The sequence below is a fragment of the Pseudophryne corroboree genome, chromosome 12, assembly GCF_028390025.1.
Source record: "Pseudophryne corroboree isolate aPseCor3 chromosome 12, aPseCor3.hap2, whole genome shotgun sequence".
In the NCBI taxonomy this organism is placed as follows: Eukaryota; Metazoa; Chordata; class Amphibia; order Anura; family Myobatrachidae; genus Pseudophryne; species Pseudophryne corroboree.
The window spans coordinates 159,506,455-159,526,873 of record NC_086455.1 but is presented as its reverse complement, the minus strand read 5'-3'; the positions used below and the strand labels follow the sequence as shown (position 1 = coordinate 159,526,873).

General features: G+C 48.3%; 1 protein-coding gene across 2 annotated transcripts in view; it reads left to right on the top strand.

Annotated features, from left to right (window-relative positions):
- The first annotated feature begins 7,960 nt into the window (after positions 1-7,960).
- Positions 7,961-20,419, top strand: part of FLVCR2 (FLVCR choline and putative heme transporter 2) — a 49,843-nt gene continuing 37,384 nt past the window's right edge. Inside the window, exons 1-2 of one of the 2 annotated variants that reach the window (XM_063948278.1) lie at positions 7,961-8,043; positions 14,253-15,082. In XM_063948278.1, the coding sequence (XP_063804348.1) occupies positions 14,501-15,082 (582 nt within the window). In that variant the 5' untranslated portion in view covers positions 7,961-8,043; positions 14,253-14,500. Of the gene's footprint in view, positions 8,044-13,122; positions 15,083-20,419 lie in introns of those variants that run through there. The other variant, XM_063948279.1, reaches the window with a different exon arrangement.

Here is a 20,419-nt window from a genome sequence, read left to right as displayed (position 1 = left end):
GGGGTACATGTGAGTGTGCGTCTATAGTCATACCTCCACCGGGGTACATGTGAGTGTGCGTCTATAGTCATACCTCCACCGGGGTACATGTGAGTGTTCCAATAGTCATACCTCCACCGGGGGACATGTGAGTGTGCGTCTATAGTCATACCTCCACCGGGGGACATGGGAGTGTGCTTCTATAGTCATACCTCCACCGGGGTACATGTGAGTGTGCTTCTATAGTCATACCTCCACCGGGGTACGTGTGAGTGTGCTTCTATAGTCATACCTCCACCGGGGTACATGTGAGTGTGCGTCTATAGTCATACCTCCACCGGGGGACATGTGAGTGTGCTTCTATAGTCATACCTCCACCGGGGTACGTGTGAGTGTGCTTCTATAGTCATACCTCCACCAGGGGACATGTGAGTGTGCTTCTATAGTCATACCTCCACCGGGGTACATGTAAGTGTGCTTCTATAGTCATACCTCCACCGGGTACATGTGAGTGTGCTTCTATAGTCATACCTCCACCGGGGTACATGTGAGTGTGCTTCTATAGTCATACCTCCACCGGGGTACATGTGAGTGTGCTTCTATAGTCATACCTCCACTGGGTACATGTGAGTGTACTTCTATAGTCATACCTCCACCGGGGGACGTGTGAGTGTGCTTCTATAGTCATACCTCCACCGGGGTACGTGTGAGTGTGCTTCTATAGTCATACCTCCACCGGGGGACATGTGAGTGTGCTTCTATAGTCATACCTCCACCGGGGTACCTGTGAGTGTGCTTCTATAGTCATACCTCCACCGGGTACATGTGAGTGTGCTTCTATAGTCATACCTCCACCTTGGTACATGTGAGTGTGCTTCTATAGTCATACCTCCACTGGGTACATGTGAGTGTACTTCTATAGTCATACCTCCACCTGGGTACATGTGAGTGTGCTTCTATAGTCATACCTCCACCGGGGTACGTGTGAGTGTGCTTCTATAGTCATACCTCCACCGGGGTACATGTGAGTGTGCTTCTATAGTCATACCTCCATCAGGGTACATGTGAGTGTACTTCTATAGTCATACCTCCACCGGGGTACATGTGAGTGTGCTTCTATAGTCATACCTCCACCGGGGTACATGTGAGTGTGCGTCTATAGTCATACCTCCACCGGGGGACATGTGAGTGTGCTTCTATAGTCATACCTCCACCAGGGTACATGTGAGTGTGCTTCTATAGTCATACCTCCACCGGGGGACATGTGAGTGTGCGTCTATAGTCATACCTCCACCGGGGTACATGTGAGTGTGCTTCTATAGTCATACCTCCACCGGGGTACATGTGAGTGTGCGTCTATAGTCATACCTCCACCGGGGTACATGTGAGTGTGCTTCTATAGTCATACCTCCACCGGGGTACATGTGAGTGTGCTTCTATAGTCATACCTCCACCGGGTACATGTGAGTGTGCTTCTATAGTCATACCTCCACCTTGGTACATGTGAGTGTGCTTCTATAGTCATACCTCCACTGGGTACATGTGAGTGTACTTCTATAGTCATACCTCCACCTGGGTACATGTGAGTGTGCTTCTATAGTCATACCTCCACCGGGGTACGTGTGAGTGTGCTTCTATAGTCATACCTCCACCGGGGTACATGTGAGTGTGCTTCTATAGTCATACCTCCATCAGGGTACATGTGAGTGTACTTCTTGAGTGTGCTTCTATAGTCATACCTCCACCGGGGTACATGTGAGTGTGCGTCTATAGTCATACCTCCACCGGGGGACATGTGAGTGTGCTTCTATAGTCATACCTCCACCAGGGTACATGTGAGTGTGCTTCTATAGTCATACCTCCACCGGGGGACATGTGAGTGTGCGTCTATAGTCATACCTCCACCGGGGTACATGTGAGTGTGCTTCTATAGTCATACCTCCACCGGGGTACATGTGAGTGTGCGTCTATAGTCATACCTCCACCGGGGTACATGTGAGTGTGCTTCTATAGTCATACCTCCACCGGGGTACATGTGAGTGTGCTTCTATAGTCATACCTCCACTGGGTACATGTGAGTGTGCTTCTATAGTCATACCTCCACCGGGGTACATGTGAGTGTGCTTCTATAGTCATACCTCCATCGGGGTACATGTGAGTGTGCTTCTATAGTCATACCTCCACCTTGGTACATGTGAGTGTGCTTCTATAGTCATACCTCCACTGGGTACATGTGAGTGTGCTTCTATAGTCATACCTCCACCGGGGTACATGTGAGTGTGCGTCTATAGTCATACCTCCACCGGGGTACATGTGAGTGTGCTTCTATAGTCATACCTCCACCGGGGGACATGTGAGTGTGCGTCTATAGTCATACCTCCACCGGGGTACATGTGAGTGTGCTTCTATAGTCATACCTCCACCTTGGTACATGTGAGTGTGCTTCTATAGTCATACCTCCACTGGGTACATGTGAGTGTGCTTCTATAGTCATACCTCCACCGGGGTACATGTGAGTGTGCGTCTATAGTCATACCTCCACCGGGGTACATGTGAGTGTGCTTCTATAGTCATACCTCCACCGGGGGACATGTATGTGAGTGTGCGTCTATAGTCATACCTCCACCGGGGTACATGTGAGTGTGCTTCTATAGTCATACCTCCACCGGGGTACATGTGAGTGTGCGTCTATAGTCATACCTCCACCGGGGTACATGTGAGTGTGCTTCTATAGTCATACCTCCACCTTGGTACATGTGAGTGTGCTTCTATAGTCATACCTCCACTGGGTACATGTGAGTGTGCTTCTATAGTCATACCTCCACCGGGGTACATGTGAGTGTGCTTCTATAGTCATACCTCCACCGGGGTACATGTGAGTGTGCTTCTATAGTCATACCTCCATCGGGGTACATGTGAGTGTGCTTCTATAGTCATACCTCCACCTTGGTACATGTGAGTGTGCTTCTATAGTCATACCTCCACCGGGTACATGTGAGTGTGCTTCTATAGTCATACCTCCACTGGGGTACATGTGAGTGTGCTTCTATAGTCATACCTCCATCTGGGTACATGTGAGTGTGTTTCTATAGTCATACCTCCACCGGGGTACATGTGAGTGTGCTTCTATAGTCATACCTCCATCTGGGTACATGTGAGTGTGCTTCTATAGTCATACCTCCATCTGGGTACATGTGAGTGTGTTTCTATAGTCATACCTCCACCGGGGTACATGTGAGTGTGCTTCTATAGTCATACCTCCACCGGGGTACATGTGAGTGTGCTTCTATAGTCATAACCTCCATCTGGGTACATGTGAGTGTGCTTCTATAGTCATACCTCCACTCTGGGGTACATGTGAGTGTGCTTCTATAGTGATACCTCCATCAGGGTACATGTGAGTGGGTTCCTATGCCTCCGCCTGGGAACATGTATGTTCACAGCAGGTTATTGACAATTAAAGGAACCCCTAAGACAGAGGCTAAAACCACAGATAATGTAAGGACAGAGAGAGAGCAGGCTGGTGGAGTAAGCCCATCCTGTCACATATTCCTGTTACCGTCACACTGATCACTGATTATTACCCGCCATTATCACAGATTTCACTTCTTATCCATTCATCACAACTTATCAGGTCACTCGGCCTTATAATAAAGGTACCATGTGCCATGTGCTCTCAGTGTGAGTGGACTCTCACGGGCCCTTGTAGAGAGTCAGCCTCTGCTTGCCCTTACCAATATCCAAGAACAGAACTTGGAAGAGGTGTCATTACCTACATGATGAGATTTCCCAGCAGCACCTGGGCTACATAAGCGCTGATGTTATTGTATTCTGAGGTGCAGAGCGCGTGACTGCTGATCCGGGAACTGATAACGTATATATTATAGGGTGCAGAGTCCGCAGCCGCAAGGGCTGATTCTTAATGCGTGCCAGGAGCAGCGTGGCAGATAATGGCACTGTACCATAGGCTGATCCAAACTTGCCGACTCTCCCAGAAGTTGGTCGAGACTCACAACTTTTCAGGTTGTCCACCACAATCCCCGGAAGCATAGGAGGATCACCCTGCACCACTTTCTAGCGCAGCAGGAAGGATGGGGAGATTATCACGGGAATTGGTGGCACTGTATAGAGGGGGTGGGGCTAAATGACACAATTCGCACAGTTTTAGTCCCACCCCCTCCCCGACTTGCAAATTGTGGCATTTTATCTGTGGTGAGGGTGGCACCTAATGATACGATAGATGGCCCGCCCCCTCAAGTGTCCAATAGCATCTCCTCAGCAGGTTTCTCCCGGAGCGGAGACTAGAAAAGCTGGAAAGATTGGGCTGATCCAGAGTGGAGAGTGTAAGTTGGCACCAGTGTCGGAATCGAGCATGAAGGGCCCCCTGGGGAATGCAGTATTAGGGGCCCAAACTTAAGAGCTGCGGACAGCCACCAGAGCTGGAGTGGACGGCCACCAATGAAGAACGTGGCCAAACATTACAGAGGACATGCAAACAGCAGGTTCCCTTTATAAAGGAGGGGGCAGGGGTGTGTCAGGATCACCCCCTTTGATTGGCAGGAGGGCTAATATTGGTGTAGTTTCCAAAGAAACAAACCAAACTCCCATGTTCATCATTGATCCTGCACCAACGTTACTGGCCCCTAAAGAAGTGGGTGGGATTCTCAGACAGTGGGGCCCACCAGGTATTTCCCCTATACACCTGTGGGCCAGTCCAACCCTGAATAGTGCTGTACCATAGGCTGATCCATAATGTGTTCCAAGGTGCAAAGCATAAGAGCCCTATCCTCTCAGGTAATGATCTCTAATGTATTCCATGGTGCACAATGTAAGAGCGTTGCCCCAGGGACTGATCCTTAATGTATCCCGGGGTGCAGAGTGTAAGAGCGCTGTACAGGGACTGATCCTTAATGTATCCCGGGGTGCAGAGTGTAAGAGTGCTGTACAGGAACTGATCCTTAATGTATCCCGGGGTCCAGAGTGTAAAAGCGCTGTCCCAGGGACTGATCCTTAATGTATCCCGGGGTGCAGAGTGTAAGAGCGCTGTACAGGAACTGATCCTTAATCTTTCCCGGGGTGCAGAGTGCAAGAGCGCCATCCCAGGGACTGATCCTTAATGTATCTCAGTGTGCAAAGTGTAAGAGCGCCATTCCAGGGACTGATCCTTAATGTATCTCAGTGTGCAGAGTGTAAGAGCGCCATCCCAGGGACTGATCCTTAATGTATCCCGGGGTGCACAGTGTAAGAGAGCCATCCCAGGGACTGATCCTTAATGTATCCCGGGGTGCAGGGTGTAAGAGCGCCATTCCAGGGACTGATCCTTAATGTATCTCAGTGTGCAGAGTGTAAGAGCGCCATCCCAGGGACTGATCCTTAATGTATCCCGGGGTGCACAGTGTAAGAGAGCCATCCCAGGGACTGATCCTTAATGTATCCCGGGGTGCAGGGTGTAAGAGCGCCATTCCAGGGACTGATCCTTAATGTATCCCGGGGTGCAGGGTGTAAGAGCGCCATTCCAGGGACTGATCCTTAATGTATCCCGGGGTGCAGGGTGTAAGAGCGCCATCCCAGGGACTGATCCTTAATGTATCCCGGGGTGCAGGGTGTAAGAGCGCCATTCCAGGGACTGATCCTTAATGTATCTCAGTGTGCAGAGTGTAAGCGCGCCATCCCAAGGACTGATCCTTAATGTATCCCGGGGTGCAGGGTGTAAGAGCGCCATTCCAGGGACTGATCCTTAATGTATCCCAGGGTGCAGGGTGTAAGAGCGCCATTCCAGGGACTGATCCTTAATGTATCCCGGGGTGCAGGGTGTAAGAGCGCCATTCCAGGGACTGATCCTTAATGTATCCCGGGGTGCAGGGTGTAAGAGCGCCATTCCAGGGACTGATCCTTAATGTATCCCGGGGTGCAGGGTGTAAGAGCGCCATCCCAGGGACTGATCCTTAATGTATCCCGGGGTGCAGGGTGTAAGAGCGCCATTCCAGGGACTGATCCTTAATGTATCTCAGTGTGCAGAGTGTAAGAGCGCCATCCCAAGGACTGATCCTTAATGTATCCCGGGGTGCAGGGTGTAAGAGCGCCATTCCAGGGACTGATCCTTAATGTATCCCGGGGTGCAGGGTGTAAGAGCGCCATTCCAGGGACTGATCCTTAATGTATCCCGGGGTGCAGGGTGTAAGAGCGCCATTCCAGGGACTGATCCTTAATGTATCCCGGGGTGCAGGGTGTAAGAGCGCCATCCCAGGGACTGATCCTTAATGTATCCCGGGGTGCAGGGTGTAAGAGCGCCATTCCAGGGACTGATCCTTAATGTATCTCAGTGTGCAGAGTGTAAGAGCGCCATCCCAGGGACTGATCCTTAATGTATCCCGGGGTGCAGGGTGTAAGAGCGCCATTCCAGGGACTGATCCTTAATGTATCCCGGGGTGCAGGGTGTAAGAGCGCCATCCCAGGGACTGATCCTTAATGTATCCCGGGGTGCAGGGTGTAAGAGCGCCATTCCAGGGACTGATCCTTAATGTATCCCGGGGTGCAGGGTGTAAGAGCGCCATTCCAGGGACTGATCCTTAATGTATCCCGGGGTGCAGGGTGTAAGAGCGCCATTCCAGGGACTGATCCTTAATGTATCCCGGGGTGCAGGGTGTAAGAGCGCCATCCCAGGGACTGATCCTTAATGTATCCTGGGGTGCAGGGTGTAAGAGCGCCATCCCAGGGACTGATCCTTAATGTATCCCGGGGTGCAGGGTGTAAGAGCGCCATTCCAAGGACTGATCCTTAATGTATCTCAGTGTGCAGAGTGCAAGAGCGCCATCCCAGGGACTGATCCTTAATGTATCCCGGGGTGCAGGGTGTAAGAGCGCCATTCCAGGGACTGATCCTTAATGTATCCCGGGGTGCAGGGTGTAAGAGCGCCATTCCAGGGACTGATCCTTAATGTATCCCGGGGTGCAGGGTGTAAGAGCGCCATCCCAGGGACTGATCCTTAATGTATCCCGGGGTGCAGGGTGTAAGAGCGCCATTCCAGGGACTGATCCTTAATGTATCCCGGGGTGCAGGGTGTAAGAGCGCCATTCCAGGGACTGATCCTTAATGTATCCCGGGGTGCAGGGTGTAAGAGCGCCATTCCAGGGACTGATCCTTAATGTATCCCGGGGTGCACAGTGTAAGAGCGCCATCCCAGGGACTGATCTTTAATGTGTCTCAGGGTGCAGAGTGTAAGAGCGCCATCCCAGGGACTGATCCTTAATGTATCCCGGGGTGCACAGTGTAAGAGCGCCATCCCAGGGACTAATCTTTAATGTATCCCGGGGTGCAGAGTGTAAGAGCGACATCCCAGGGACTGATCCTTAATGTATCTCAGGGTGCAGAGTATAAGAGCGCCATCCCAGGGACTGATCCTTAATGTATCTCAGTGTGCAGAGTGTAAGAGCGCCATCCCAGGGACTGATCCTTAATGTATCCCGGGGTGCACAGTGTAAGAGCGCCATTCCAGGGACTGATCCTTAATGTATCCCGGGGTGCAGAGTGTAAGAGCGCCATCCCAGGGACTGATCCTTAATGTGTCTCAGGGTGCAGAGTGTAAGAGCGCCATCCCAGGGACTGATCCTTAATGTGTCTCAGGGTGCAGAGTGTAAGAGCGCCATCCCAGGGACTGATCCTTAATGTATCCCGGGGTGCACAGTGTAAGAGCGCCATTCCAGGGACTGATCCTTAATGTATACCGGGGTGCACAGTATAAGAGCGCCATCCCAGGGACTGAGCCTTCATGTATCTCAGGGTGCAGAGTCTAAGAGAATATTACTTGGTGCCACATTCCTCAGCATTAATTGGTGGCACAATCTGCCAGGATTGCGCATTCATCTCACTCTGGGCCAGGGGCCAAAGGCCCGGCGATCCCCGTGTGAAACGGTCTGCGTGTTCCTCCCATATCAGGTCAGTCTATCAGTTTCTGTTTATTGTGCTCAAGGTTTAAGTAGCAGGAGAGTCTGATATCACCGAAGCTGGGAGAGTCCGAGGGGATGATCCAGGGGCCACACACGTCCCAGGGCCAATACGTGTTGTGTAAGTAACATGGGCTAATATTGCTTATATATGAATGTTATTATTATTCTTTTTACATAAGGTGGGTTCAAACTAAGGAATAACAAAGTACAATAATTACACACATGTAAAGCAGATCTTATGTGTCATATTTTATTACAGTAACTGTCATTTATCAAATATTTGCACTTACCACACCTGAGTATTGTATATGGATAAAGCTTTTACAACATGGTTGCCTACCCTCCCTCATTCTGCAGGAGACTCCCTGAAATAGCAGCGATCTCCCTGACTCCCTGAATAGACCAGCAATCTCCCTGATTGCACCTTACCCCCATTATATAGCTGTTACATTCTTGTGAGGAAAAAAAAAAATCAGAGATACATACATTCAGATGGGCTCATCAGCGCCACTTACCTGTATTGGGTATAAGACACAATGATCCCTATGGCTACATGCATTTTAAAAAAAGGTTTCTCGTGGCCACTTACAGTATATGGAGCCTCGCGTAAAACACAATACACAAACAAATCCTGCAAAATATCAGTGTCTTTTCTTCAACACGTAGCTCTTACTAACTTTGGGGCTCAGTTACATTTGTATGTAAGTCATTTTCATGACGCGCCTCTCAGATGTAGCAGTGGGATCCGGTCTGAAGATCGACAGTGTCTAGGTCGACAATGTTTAGGTCGACCACTATAGGTCGACAGTCACTAGGTCGACATGGATGGAAGGTCGACAGGGTTTCTAGGTCGACATGTGATAGGTCGACATGAGTTTTTCACATTTTTTTTTATTTTTTATTTTTTCATACTTAACGATCCACGTGGACTACGATTGGAACGGTAAAGTGTGCCGAGCGAAGCGGTAGCGGAGCGAAGGCACCATGCCCGAAGCATGGCGAGCGAAGCGGTGCACTAATTTGGGATCCCGGTCACTTTACGTAGAAAACGACACAAAAAAAAAAAAATCCTCATGTCGACCTTTAGACCTGTCGACCTAGCACATGTCGACCTAGAAACCCTGTCGACCTTCCATCCATGTCGACCTAGTGACTGTCGACCTATAGTGGTCGACCTAAACATTGTCGACCTAGATACTGTCGATAAAACGAACCACACCCGTAGCAGTACGCGCCCGCGCTGATAGGTGTCACTTTCACAATCTCCCTGAAATGCTTATTCAAAAGTAGGCAAGTTTGTCTTACAACCTTTATCGTATCCTATCTGCCCCCATTGTTCTCTGACTCAGTGGTTATGTGCCACAGGTCAGAGGTGACCTCAGTACAGTGTCAAGTTGCAGTGAGTTGGCGTGTACTTTGTGTGTTACACATGTGTATAGAGCAGAGTCCACATACTAACAGAGATCTATTGTGATACTGAGATCTGCCCTTTATTACCCTGAACATGAGATAAGCGTTACAGTCCATCCCCGCGTCCTTACCTCCAAAGGAAAGTTTCTGGACCCAAGATGTCTCTGAGAATTACTCACAATATACACAACTGTGCAAATATACAGACTAGGAAGATATACTGAGAGTTACAGGACATGAGAAGTAGTACTGAGTTCATATATACAGAATAGGGAGAGGCACTGAGAGTTACAAAACAGGAGAAGTAGTACTGTGTATCTGACCTGTGAGAGGCAGTGAGAGTCACAGGACAGGATAAGTAGTACTGTGTACCTGTTCATACATACAGAATAGGAAGATATACTGAGAGTTACAGGACAGGAGAAGTAGTACTGAGTTCATATATACAGTATAGGGAGAGGCAGCGAGAGTTACAGAATATGAGAAGTAGTACTGTGTACTTGACCTGTGAGAGTGAGAGGCAGTGAGAGTCACAGGACAGGATAAGTAGTACTGTGTACCTGTTCATACATACAGAATAGGGAGAGGCACTGAGAGTTACAGAACAGGGGAAGTAGTACTGTGTACCTGTTCATACATACAGAATAGGAAGATATACTGAGAGTTACAGGACAGGAGAAGTAGTACTGAGTTCATATATACAGTATAGGGAGAGGCAGCGAGAGTTACAGAACATGAGAAGTAGTACTGTGTACTTGACCTGTGAGAGTGAGAGGCAGTGAGAGTCACAGGACAGGATAAGTAGTACTGTGTACCTGTTCATACATACAGAATAGGGAGAGGCACTGAGAGTTACAGAACAGGGGAAGTAGTACTGCGTACCTGTTCATACATACAGAATAGGGAGAGGCACTGAGAGTTACAGAACAGGGGGAGTAGTACTGCGTACCTGTTCATACATACAGAATAGGGAGAGGCACTGAGAGTTACAGAGCAGGGGAAGTAGTACTGTGTACCTGACCTGTGAGAGGCAGTGAGAGTTACAGGACAGGATAAGTAGTACAGTGTACCTGTTCATACATACAGAATAGGGAGAGGCACTGAGAGTTACAGAACATGAGAAGTAGTACTGTGTACCTGACCTGTGAGAGGCAGTGGGAGTTACAGGACAGGATAAGTAGTACTGTGTACCTGTTCATACATACAGAATAGGGAGAGGCACTGAGAGTTACAGGAGAAGTAGTACTGTGTACTTGTTTATACATACAGAGCAAGATAGATACAGTAGTATTTCCATGTATACAGGAGAGAGAGGCTCTCTGACTGGGATTTGCACCCAGTAATGTGGTGTAATGTTACCGCCTCACAGCACTGAGGTCCTGGGTTAGATTCCCATCATGGCCCTAACTGTGTGGAATTTGTATATTCTCCCGGTATCTGCGTGGGTTTCCTCCCACACTCCAAAAATATACTGGTAGGTTAATTGGCTCCTGAGAAAAGTATAAGTGTGTAGGTGCACATGCGTTTAGGGCAGACTAGATGGGCCAAGTGGTTCTTATATGCCGTCACGTTCTATGTTTCTATTGTTTGTATATACAGTACTGTGGCAAAAAGGTTAGTTTGCCACAGACTGTTATTGGAGAGACTAAAGGGCCCCATACGCTACCGCAACATGTCCATCTGACATGTCCCGGGCGATCACCCCCGGCAGCCTCCCGGGGGATCAGTATCGCCCACGATACATTGTATGTGTCCTTTTGCATACAATGTATCTTGGTCAGTCCTGGCCGATACCAGCCACGCCTGCGGGGTCGGACCAGATTGAATGTGCAGCACATTCAATCTGGAGGATCCAATCCGATGCTCACGGGAACGCGCATTGGATCGGATTGGAAACGCCTCCAAAATGCCTGATTTAATCTGATATATCGAGACGAATGCCCGAAATCGGATAAAATCGGGCATTATAGTCCTAGCGTATGGGGCCCTTTAGGCTTCCTCTGAGAGTCTGCAGGCTTACGCTGCACACAGGGTTAATCCTTCACATGTTTCTACACATACAAACACAGCTTTACAGGTGGATCACATGGGTGTGAATACAGCGCAAAAGAAGTAGCACTGTGCACTTGCCCATACTAACAGTGCAGGGAAAGACACTGACTTATACCAATATACGACCCAAGAGAAGTAGTGCTGTGCACCTGCCCATACTAACAGTGCAGGGAAAGACACTGACTTATACCAATATATGGCACACAAGAAGTAGTGCTGTGCACCTGCCCATACTTACAGTGCAGGGAAAGACACTGACTTATACCAATATACGGCACACGAGAAGTAGTGCTGTGCACCTGCCCATACTTACAGTACAGGGAAAGACACTGACTTATACCAATATACGGCACAAGAGAAGTAGTGCTGTGCACCTGCCCATAATTACAGTGCAGGGAAAGACACTGACTTATACCAATATACGGCACAAGAGAAGTAGTGCTGTGCACCTGCCCATACTTACAGTGCAGGGAAAGACACTGACTTATACCAATATACGGCACACAAGAAGTAGTGCTGTGCACCTGCCCATACTTACGACACTGACTTATACCAATATACGGCACAAGAGAAGTAGTGCTGTGCGGCCGCTGCGCGTGCACACTCCACAAAAGGATTTAGACTGCGATCGCTGCCGCGATCCAGTCTGAATTATTTCCTGTATATACACATACATAATACACACTCCAAACACTATACACACTCTACACAATATACATGTACAGTACACAGTGCACATTCCAAACATTTGACACGATACACATGTACACAATGCACATGTACACAATGCACACTCCAAACAATATACCTGTACAGTACACAATGCACACTCCAAACATTACACACAATATACATGTACACAATGCACACTCCAAACATTACACACAATGCACACTCCAAACAATATACATGTAGAGTACACAATGCACACTCCAATCATGACACACAAGAAACATGTACACAATGCACACTCCAAACATTACACACAATATACATGTACACAATACACACTCCAAACATTACACACAATATACATGTACACAATACACACTCCAAACATTACACACAATATACATGTACACAATGCACACTCCAAACAATATACCTGTACAGTACACAAAGCACACTCCAAACATTACACACAATGCACACTCCAAACAATATACATGTAGAGTACACAATGCACACTCCAATCATGACACACAAGAAACATGTACACAATGCACACTCCAAACAATATACATGTACAGTACACAATGCACACTCCAAACATTACACACAATAAACATGTACACAATGCACAGCTGTTGTAGAACTACACATCCCAGCATGCTGGTCTAGGGTCAGGGCCTGTACTCTGGCCACTGTTGGCACCAGCTGCATTTATTCCTATTACTATGTTACTTTCTACACATCAGAGAGATGACTGAAGTATATAACATGATTGGTGTAACAATAGCATTACTATTATTATTATTATTATTATTATTATTATGTGTTAGTGTTACTATTATACGTTATCTGATTGGCTGACACGGGGTAATGTAAGTTGAGAGAGGTGTGGCCACAGGGAGGGCGGGGCCGGAATTGTCCACGTGGTTGATCTTAGACATTAAAGATCTCTTCTGTGTGCTAGCCAATCAGCGACGAGGGGGCGGGGCTCATAACTTGCCGGGATCTGAAAACTTTCTTACAAAGACACAAATCCCTGACAAAGAGACAGCCAGGGAGAGAGAGAGGCTGGGACAGTCAGGGAGAGGGGGACAGTCAGGGGGGGGAGAGAGAGAGAGAGAGAGGGACAGTCAGGGAGAGAGAGGCTGGGACAGTCAGGGAGAGAGAGGGACAGGGACAGTCAGGGAGAGAGAGGTTGAGACAGTCAGGGAGTGACTGAGACAGCCAGGGAGAGAGAGACAGGGACAGTTCGGGAGAGGGAGACAGTCAGGGAGAGAAGCTGAGACAGCCAGGGAGCCTTATCTATAGACAAAAGCCTTATCTACAGAGACAGAGACAGAATTTAACATACACAAGAAGAGCTTGAGAGACAGACACAGACAGCCTGATACATTCACACTGAGACAAAGAAAGCTAGACAGGGTGACATACATACAGAGACAGCTAGAGACTGAGTCACAGAGACAGCCTGGGATATACAAAGAGGGCTAGAGAAAACCTGAGATAAACAGAGTGCCAGAGACTCACCGACACCCACACACACAGGACATTGTGACAGGTGGAGAGAGAGAGAGAGAGAGAGAGAGAGAGAGCAGCAAAACAGGAAGAGAGTGAACTGCAGCATGTGGCAGAAACACCGCACATAGAGGAACTGTGTGTGGGACAGAGGGGACTGACAGAGGGTGGGAGGGCAGGGGACTGGGAGTGCAGACTAGGACAGAGGCACGGGACTGGGAGTACAGGCAGGGGCAGGGGACTGGGAGTGCAGCCTAGGACAGGAGACTGGGGACAGGGAAATGGGACCGGGAGTACAGGCTGGGAGTGCAGACTAGGACAGGGGCAGGGGAAAGGGAGTGCAGATTGGGACAGGGGACTGGGAGCGCAGACTAGGACAGGAGACTGGGGACAGGGAAATGGGGCCGGGAGTACAGGCTGGGAGTGCAGACTAGGACAGGGGCAGGGGAAAGGGAGTGCAGATTGGGACAGGGGACTGGGAGCGCAGACTAGGACAGGGGCAGGGGAAAGGGAGTGCAGATTGGGACAGGGGACTGGGAGCGCAGACTAGGACAGGGGCAGGGGAAAGGGAGTGCAGATTGGGACAGGGGACTGGGAGCGCAGATTAGGACAGGGGCAGGGGAAAGGAGGCACAGACTGGGGCAAAGGGGACTAACATTTTGTGGGTTGGTTTTTCAGAGATCGGACACTGGGGCAGTAAGACGTACAGAGAGGAGGGTGAGAGAGACCTACAAAGGACACACCGGAATGAAAGTAACAGAGGAATAGTCAGCTGCTGGGTCCAGTGATTGGTCAGACCTGACAGGAGATTGGTTTATTTGGAGAGGTGCACGTTACCACCTCGCCTCTCTCTGCCTGCAGGTGGATTGTGGGAACCTGGTACCTCTAACCCCCCCCCTCCCCCCATCCTTGTGAGCGGAGCAGCAATGCAGAAAAAGATGCTATCAGAGAAGCTCTCAGGGAAGGAACTGCTGGACCCCACAAGCTACCATCATACTCAGGATAACGGTGCGTCTGCAGACACAGAAACCCATGAGCAGGTCACCATGACCCCATCTATGACTCCAGAAACCAAACTCTACACCCGCCGCTGGTTCATGGTTCTTCTCTTCAGCTCGTACTCTCTGTGTAACGCGTTTCAGTGGCTCCAGTATGGAATCATCAGCAATATTTTCATTAAGTATTATGGGGTCAGCAGCCTAGCCATCGACTGGCTCTCTATGTCCTACATGCTGATCTATATCCCGCTAATATTCCCCGTGGCTTGGCTCCTGGACACCAGAGGCCTGCGCGTCATTGCACTGGTTGGCTCCGGGCTGAACTGTTTGGGTGCCTGGATTAAGACAGCCAGCGCCCGGCCAGACCTGTTTGGCGTGACGCTCTTTGGACAGCTGGTGTGTGCGACGGCACAAGTCTTTATACTGGGAATGCCCGCTTACATCGCTTCAGTGTGGTTCAGCTCCAATGAAGTCTCTACCGCCTGCTCTATTGGAGTATTTGGAAGCCAGGTAAGTGTACAATCCAACATGTGGGGTCACCGGTGTAACAAGGCCTGTGGGCACCACCAGAGGAAACTAACATATTGTGGGTAAAACCAATATTAAGAACAGTACAGACAGCAATCCACTAGGAACCACTGACTGGTCTGAGGTGTGAGGGACTGGGGACTTCCGTGAGGAACAGTGTGCGAATTCCAAGACCACGGTGTGTGGAATATTGGTTCAGTGCACAAAATGGCTGCGCACAGTTGACTGGTCCACTGTAAATGGCTCCACTACTGGTGAGTGGTCTCTTGGAAGGGTTTACCCAGGGCCGGCTGTACCATTAGGTGGCTTTAGTCAGCTGCCTAGGGCATCAGGATCTGTGGGGGCGCCACTGAGTCTGCCAATCACAAATTTGTATGGAGGAGATGCCGTACATTCCCCATGTTCCCCATCCTGGTGTTACAGCTCCTCCTACATTCCCCCGCTGTCCCACTTCCTTTCCATTGGCTTATGCTTGTGTCTTTCTTCTGTACTCCCCAAATGGGGGCCTCGTGGCACACCAACAGTCCAGGTTTTAGGGATAGCTCTGGTTGTGCACAGATGGTATAATCAAGCTGACTGAGGTACTACTTAAGGGGTTCCAATGTATAGGCTGACAGTGTCTAATGGGCCCTGCACACTGCGCGCCCCCCCGCTGAGCTGCCCGACCGCCGATACGGCAGACGGGCGGCCGGGGGGAGTGAAGTTTCTTCACTACCCCCGTCACCCGGCTCCATAGCAGTGCATGCAAATAAGGACGAGATCGTACATGTCGGCCTGCATGCATAAGCGACGGGGCACCAGCGATGAACGAGCACGGGGCCGCGTATCATTCATCGTTAGTGCCTCCACACTGAAAGATATGAACGGTATCTCGTTCATTAATGAACGAGATTGTTCATATCTCTCAGTAATATCGCCCAGTGTGTAGGGCCTATACGTCAGGCATGTCAAACTCAAAATCCCAACTGGGCCGAATAATCAAGCTCTATGGAATCTATTTACTAAGCCTTGGATGGAGATAAAGTACCAGCCAATCAGCTCCTAACTGCCATCTCACAGGCTGGGATTGAAAAATGGCAGTTAGGAGCTGGTTGTCTGGTACCTTTTCTCTGTCCACTTTATCTCCATCCAAGGCTAACTAAATAGACCCCTTAGAGGGTCATGTACTAAGCAGTGATAAAAGTGGAGAATGAGCCAGTGGAGAAGTTGCCCATGGCAACCAATCTGCTCCTCTGTATACTTTTACAGTATGCAAATTATAAATGTTACGTCAATGCTGATTGGTTGCCATGGGCAACTTCTCCCTGGCTCACTTCTCCACTTTTATTACTGTACATGTCCCCTAGTCTTGAGTGGCCTGCAGGAAAAAGCAAGTCTTATATGCAATTTGAAAGGTTTATTAGAATAAACAACAATAAAGTAAAATTAAAGAGATGTCAAGTTCCAGGAAGAAAACAACTTGAATAGTGTGAGCTTTGTTATTCCCCCTCATATATCACTGTGTGGTCCCCTCTCCTCTATATATAACTAATACCCAGTGGTGCAAGTAGAAAAAATGTCTTACAGGTACTGTGTGTGCGCGCGCGTGCCAAAAAATGTGCGTGACCAAATGCCATATGGGGCGTGGCCAATGAAAATGTGGGCGTGATACACATATGGGGGAGGGGCAGATACACATATGACCCCCACAGTGCCAGATACACGTTGCCCCACAGTGCCAGATACCCAAATGCCCCACAGTGCCAGATACACAAAAGCCCCACAGTGCCAGATACACAAATGCCCCACAATGCCAGATACACAAATGCCCCCCACAGTGCCAGATACACGAATGCCCCCCACAGTGCCAGGTATACATTGCCCCCCACAGTGCCAGGTATACATTGCCCCCCACAGTGCCAGGTATACATTGCCCCCCACAGTGCCAGGTATACATTGCCCCCCACAGTGCCAGGTATACATTGCCCCCCACAGTGCCAGATATACATTGCCTGCCACAGTGCCAGATATACATTGCCCTCCACAGTGCCAGGTATACATTGCCCCCCACAGTGCCAGGTATACATTGCCCCCCACAGTGCCAAGTATTCCTGAAGCAGCAGAATCCCCCTCCTCCCCCTGCTCACCGCTGCTGCTGACTTGTGTGAGGGGAGGAGAGCGCAGTCTCCGGCGGGTGAGTTCAATATTCAGCGCCGATCCGTGAGCCAATCAAAGCTCCGCGAGCTCTGATTGGCTCACGGGCAGCGCTGATTTGAAAGAAGACATTGAGGGGCAGGAGAGGCGCAGGCTGCGCTCTCTTACCCTCACATCAGCGGCAGCAAGCGGCGGGCCGTCGGTGTGGGTACGGCGTACCCACGGCAAAATTTTTAAGGGTACGCCGTACCCGCATACTTGCACCGCTGACTTAAAATCACCATGTCCACTGTACAGCAGCACCAAATATAACTTACCTAATAAGTGTGTTATATACAGTGCCCCACATTATTTATATATATATACAGACAGCGGCGGCACTCGGAGACTTCAAATAAAGTGCATAAATTGTTTATTTTCAATATCTACGTTTCGGGGTACGCAGCCCCTTCGTCAGGATAACCAGCATAAATCAAATAAAGTGCTTAAATACCTTAACCCACGAGAACGCCCCGCTCAGCCTCCCTCCGCGTCGCCCGGGTTCCGGATCTGTCTCACCGGAAGTGACGACATCCCGGCCCGACCAGCCAGCGCGTAGGAGCTGTAAACAGAGTAACCATGGTTACCATGTGAAAAAACAGTGCACCACATAACTTATTTGCTTGTATCACAACCTAAATACACATAAAACATCCTTATATCCCAAATAATTAAAATGTTTAAAATTTTACACAAGTTGTTCCGCCATTAGCTAGTACCAGGGTAATGTGTCTGTATATAATTCATAACCCCACATATTACTTAACCATTCTGAATACACATGAATAAACAAACCTCCCTAAGGTGAATCCACCTCTCTCAGATATTAAATATTCCCAATCTCCTGATCCCACGAATCAACATTCTATAAAAAACATTTAAAATTATTCGTTTCGTTGAGACCTTTGGGAAAAATAGTGTTTAATTTATAGATCCACATCGCTTCCACCTGTAACAGTCTTTTTGATCTATCACCTCCTCTTATAGATCGTGGGACATGATCTATTAATTTATACCTTAAAGTGGATACATTGTGCCTAGCCTGTGCAAAATGCCTTGCGACAGGCTGCTCACTTTGTCCAGATTTAATGGCCTCCCTTATTGCATACCTGTGTTGGGCCATACGTATTCTGAACTCACAATCAGTTTTTCCCACATATACCAACCCGCATGGGCAGGTCAGTATATACACCACGAACTTGGATTTACACGAGAGTGGAAACCGAATGGTGTATTTTTTTCCGGTGTGTGGATGTTGAAAATATTCTCCCGGGCTAAGAAAGCTACAGGTAGTGCACCCACTGCACCGGAAACATCCTTTTCTAGGTTTCAAAAAATGTGTCGGTTCAGAATTAAATTTTGACAGGTCTGTTTTTACTACCATGTCTCTGATACTTTTATTTCTCGAGTAACTGAATAATACCTTGCTGCCCATTGTTTTTCCTAACTCTTTATCTGTGGCTACCACTGGCCACAGTTTTTTTACTTGTTTCGCTAAGTGTGGGCTGCTGGAATTATATTGTGTTACCCATGGATATCTATTGCCTAGTTCTTTCTTCTTATTAGGTGCCAAAAGTTTATCACGGGACTTTGACAAGGCTTTCCTTTTGGCTTTCTCTAGGTCCACTGCCGAGTACCCTCTTTGTAAAAATTTCTGAACCATTATCTCCAATTGTCTATCCCTCTCAACGTTATCACTGTTGATTCGGCATACCCGTAATAATTGGGAATATGGTAAGCCTTGTGTTGTGGATCTCGGGTGAAAACTATCCGCCCTTAATAGATTATTTCTATCAGTAGGTTTACTGAACAGGCTTGTCATTATATTCCCTTCATTCAAGGTAATGCAGACATCAAGAAAATTAATCTGTCTTTTATCCATGCTGGCTGTAAATTTGACCGGACTGTCCGTCTTGTTATGATCTTCCACAATCTTGGTCAAACTCTCCTCATCACTGTTCCAAAAGATGATCACATCATCTATATACCTAAAGTACATTGTCAATTGTGATGAAATGTTGGGATCCATCAAAAATAGATCTCTTTCTAGCTCCCACATATAGGCGTTTGCGAACGCCGGCGCCACGGCCGACCCCATCGCACAGCCTGTGCATTGGATAAAAAACGCCTTTTCATACAGAAAAAAATTTCTGGTAAGTGTAAATTCTAACAGTGATAGAAAAAATCCAATATCTGGCCCGGTGTATCTAGGGTTGTTAGAGATTAAATGTTTCACCGCTGCCAATCCCGCTTCATGCGGGATGCAAGTATACAAACTTGTGACGTCTAATGACGCCAGGAGTGTATTGTCAGGAATTTTCCCCAATTCTACAAACCTTCGTAAGAGAGAAGAAGTATCTTTCAGGTACGTGGGGGTATGTTGAATACATGGCTGCAAAAAACTGTCGCAGTATACTGCCAAAGGTTCGTTTAGCGACCCCCTGGCCGAAATTATTGGCCTGCCTGGGGGTTTCACGGGATCTTTATGTAATTTGGGGATTACATGAAACACTGGGGTGACTGGGAATTCCACTGTTAGTGCCTTGCTAACCGAAGGCAGTATGATATTCTCCTCTACTGCCTGCGTTAGCATTGCATCCAGCTCATCCTTAAATTTGAGGGTAGGGTCTGACTTCAGGGGTCTATATGTATTGACATCTGAGAGCAATCGTTTACATTCTTGTTTATAGTCTGCTATATCCAAAATCACAATTGCTCCCCCTTTGTCTGCACCCCGGATTATTATATCTTCCCTTTTACTTAACCCTCTTAATGCATCAGATTCTTTTTTGGAAAAATTAGAATGTAAACAATCAGTACAATCACCTGGTAAATTCTCTAACATCCTGCTAAACGTTTTAATAGATGAATTAGCAGAATAGGGTTCAAAAGTTGATTTAGAGAACCTTCTCACCTGTTGAGGGAGAACATCCCTTTGCTTCTCCAAATCAACTGTTGCCACCTTGGAAAAATGTTCTTTTAGTTTTAAAGACCTTGTTAGTTTGTAAGAGTCTATCTTCCACTGGAATGGGTCCAGCGATCGTGTCGGCACAAAAGACAGTCCTTTTCCTAAGATCATGCTCTCAGCTGGAGATAGTTCCTTAGATGACAGATTGTAAATTAATTGTTCCTGGCTCGTGGAGGTCG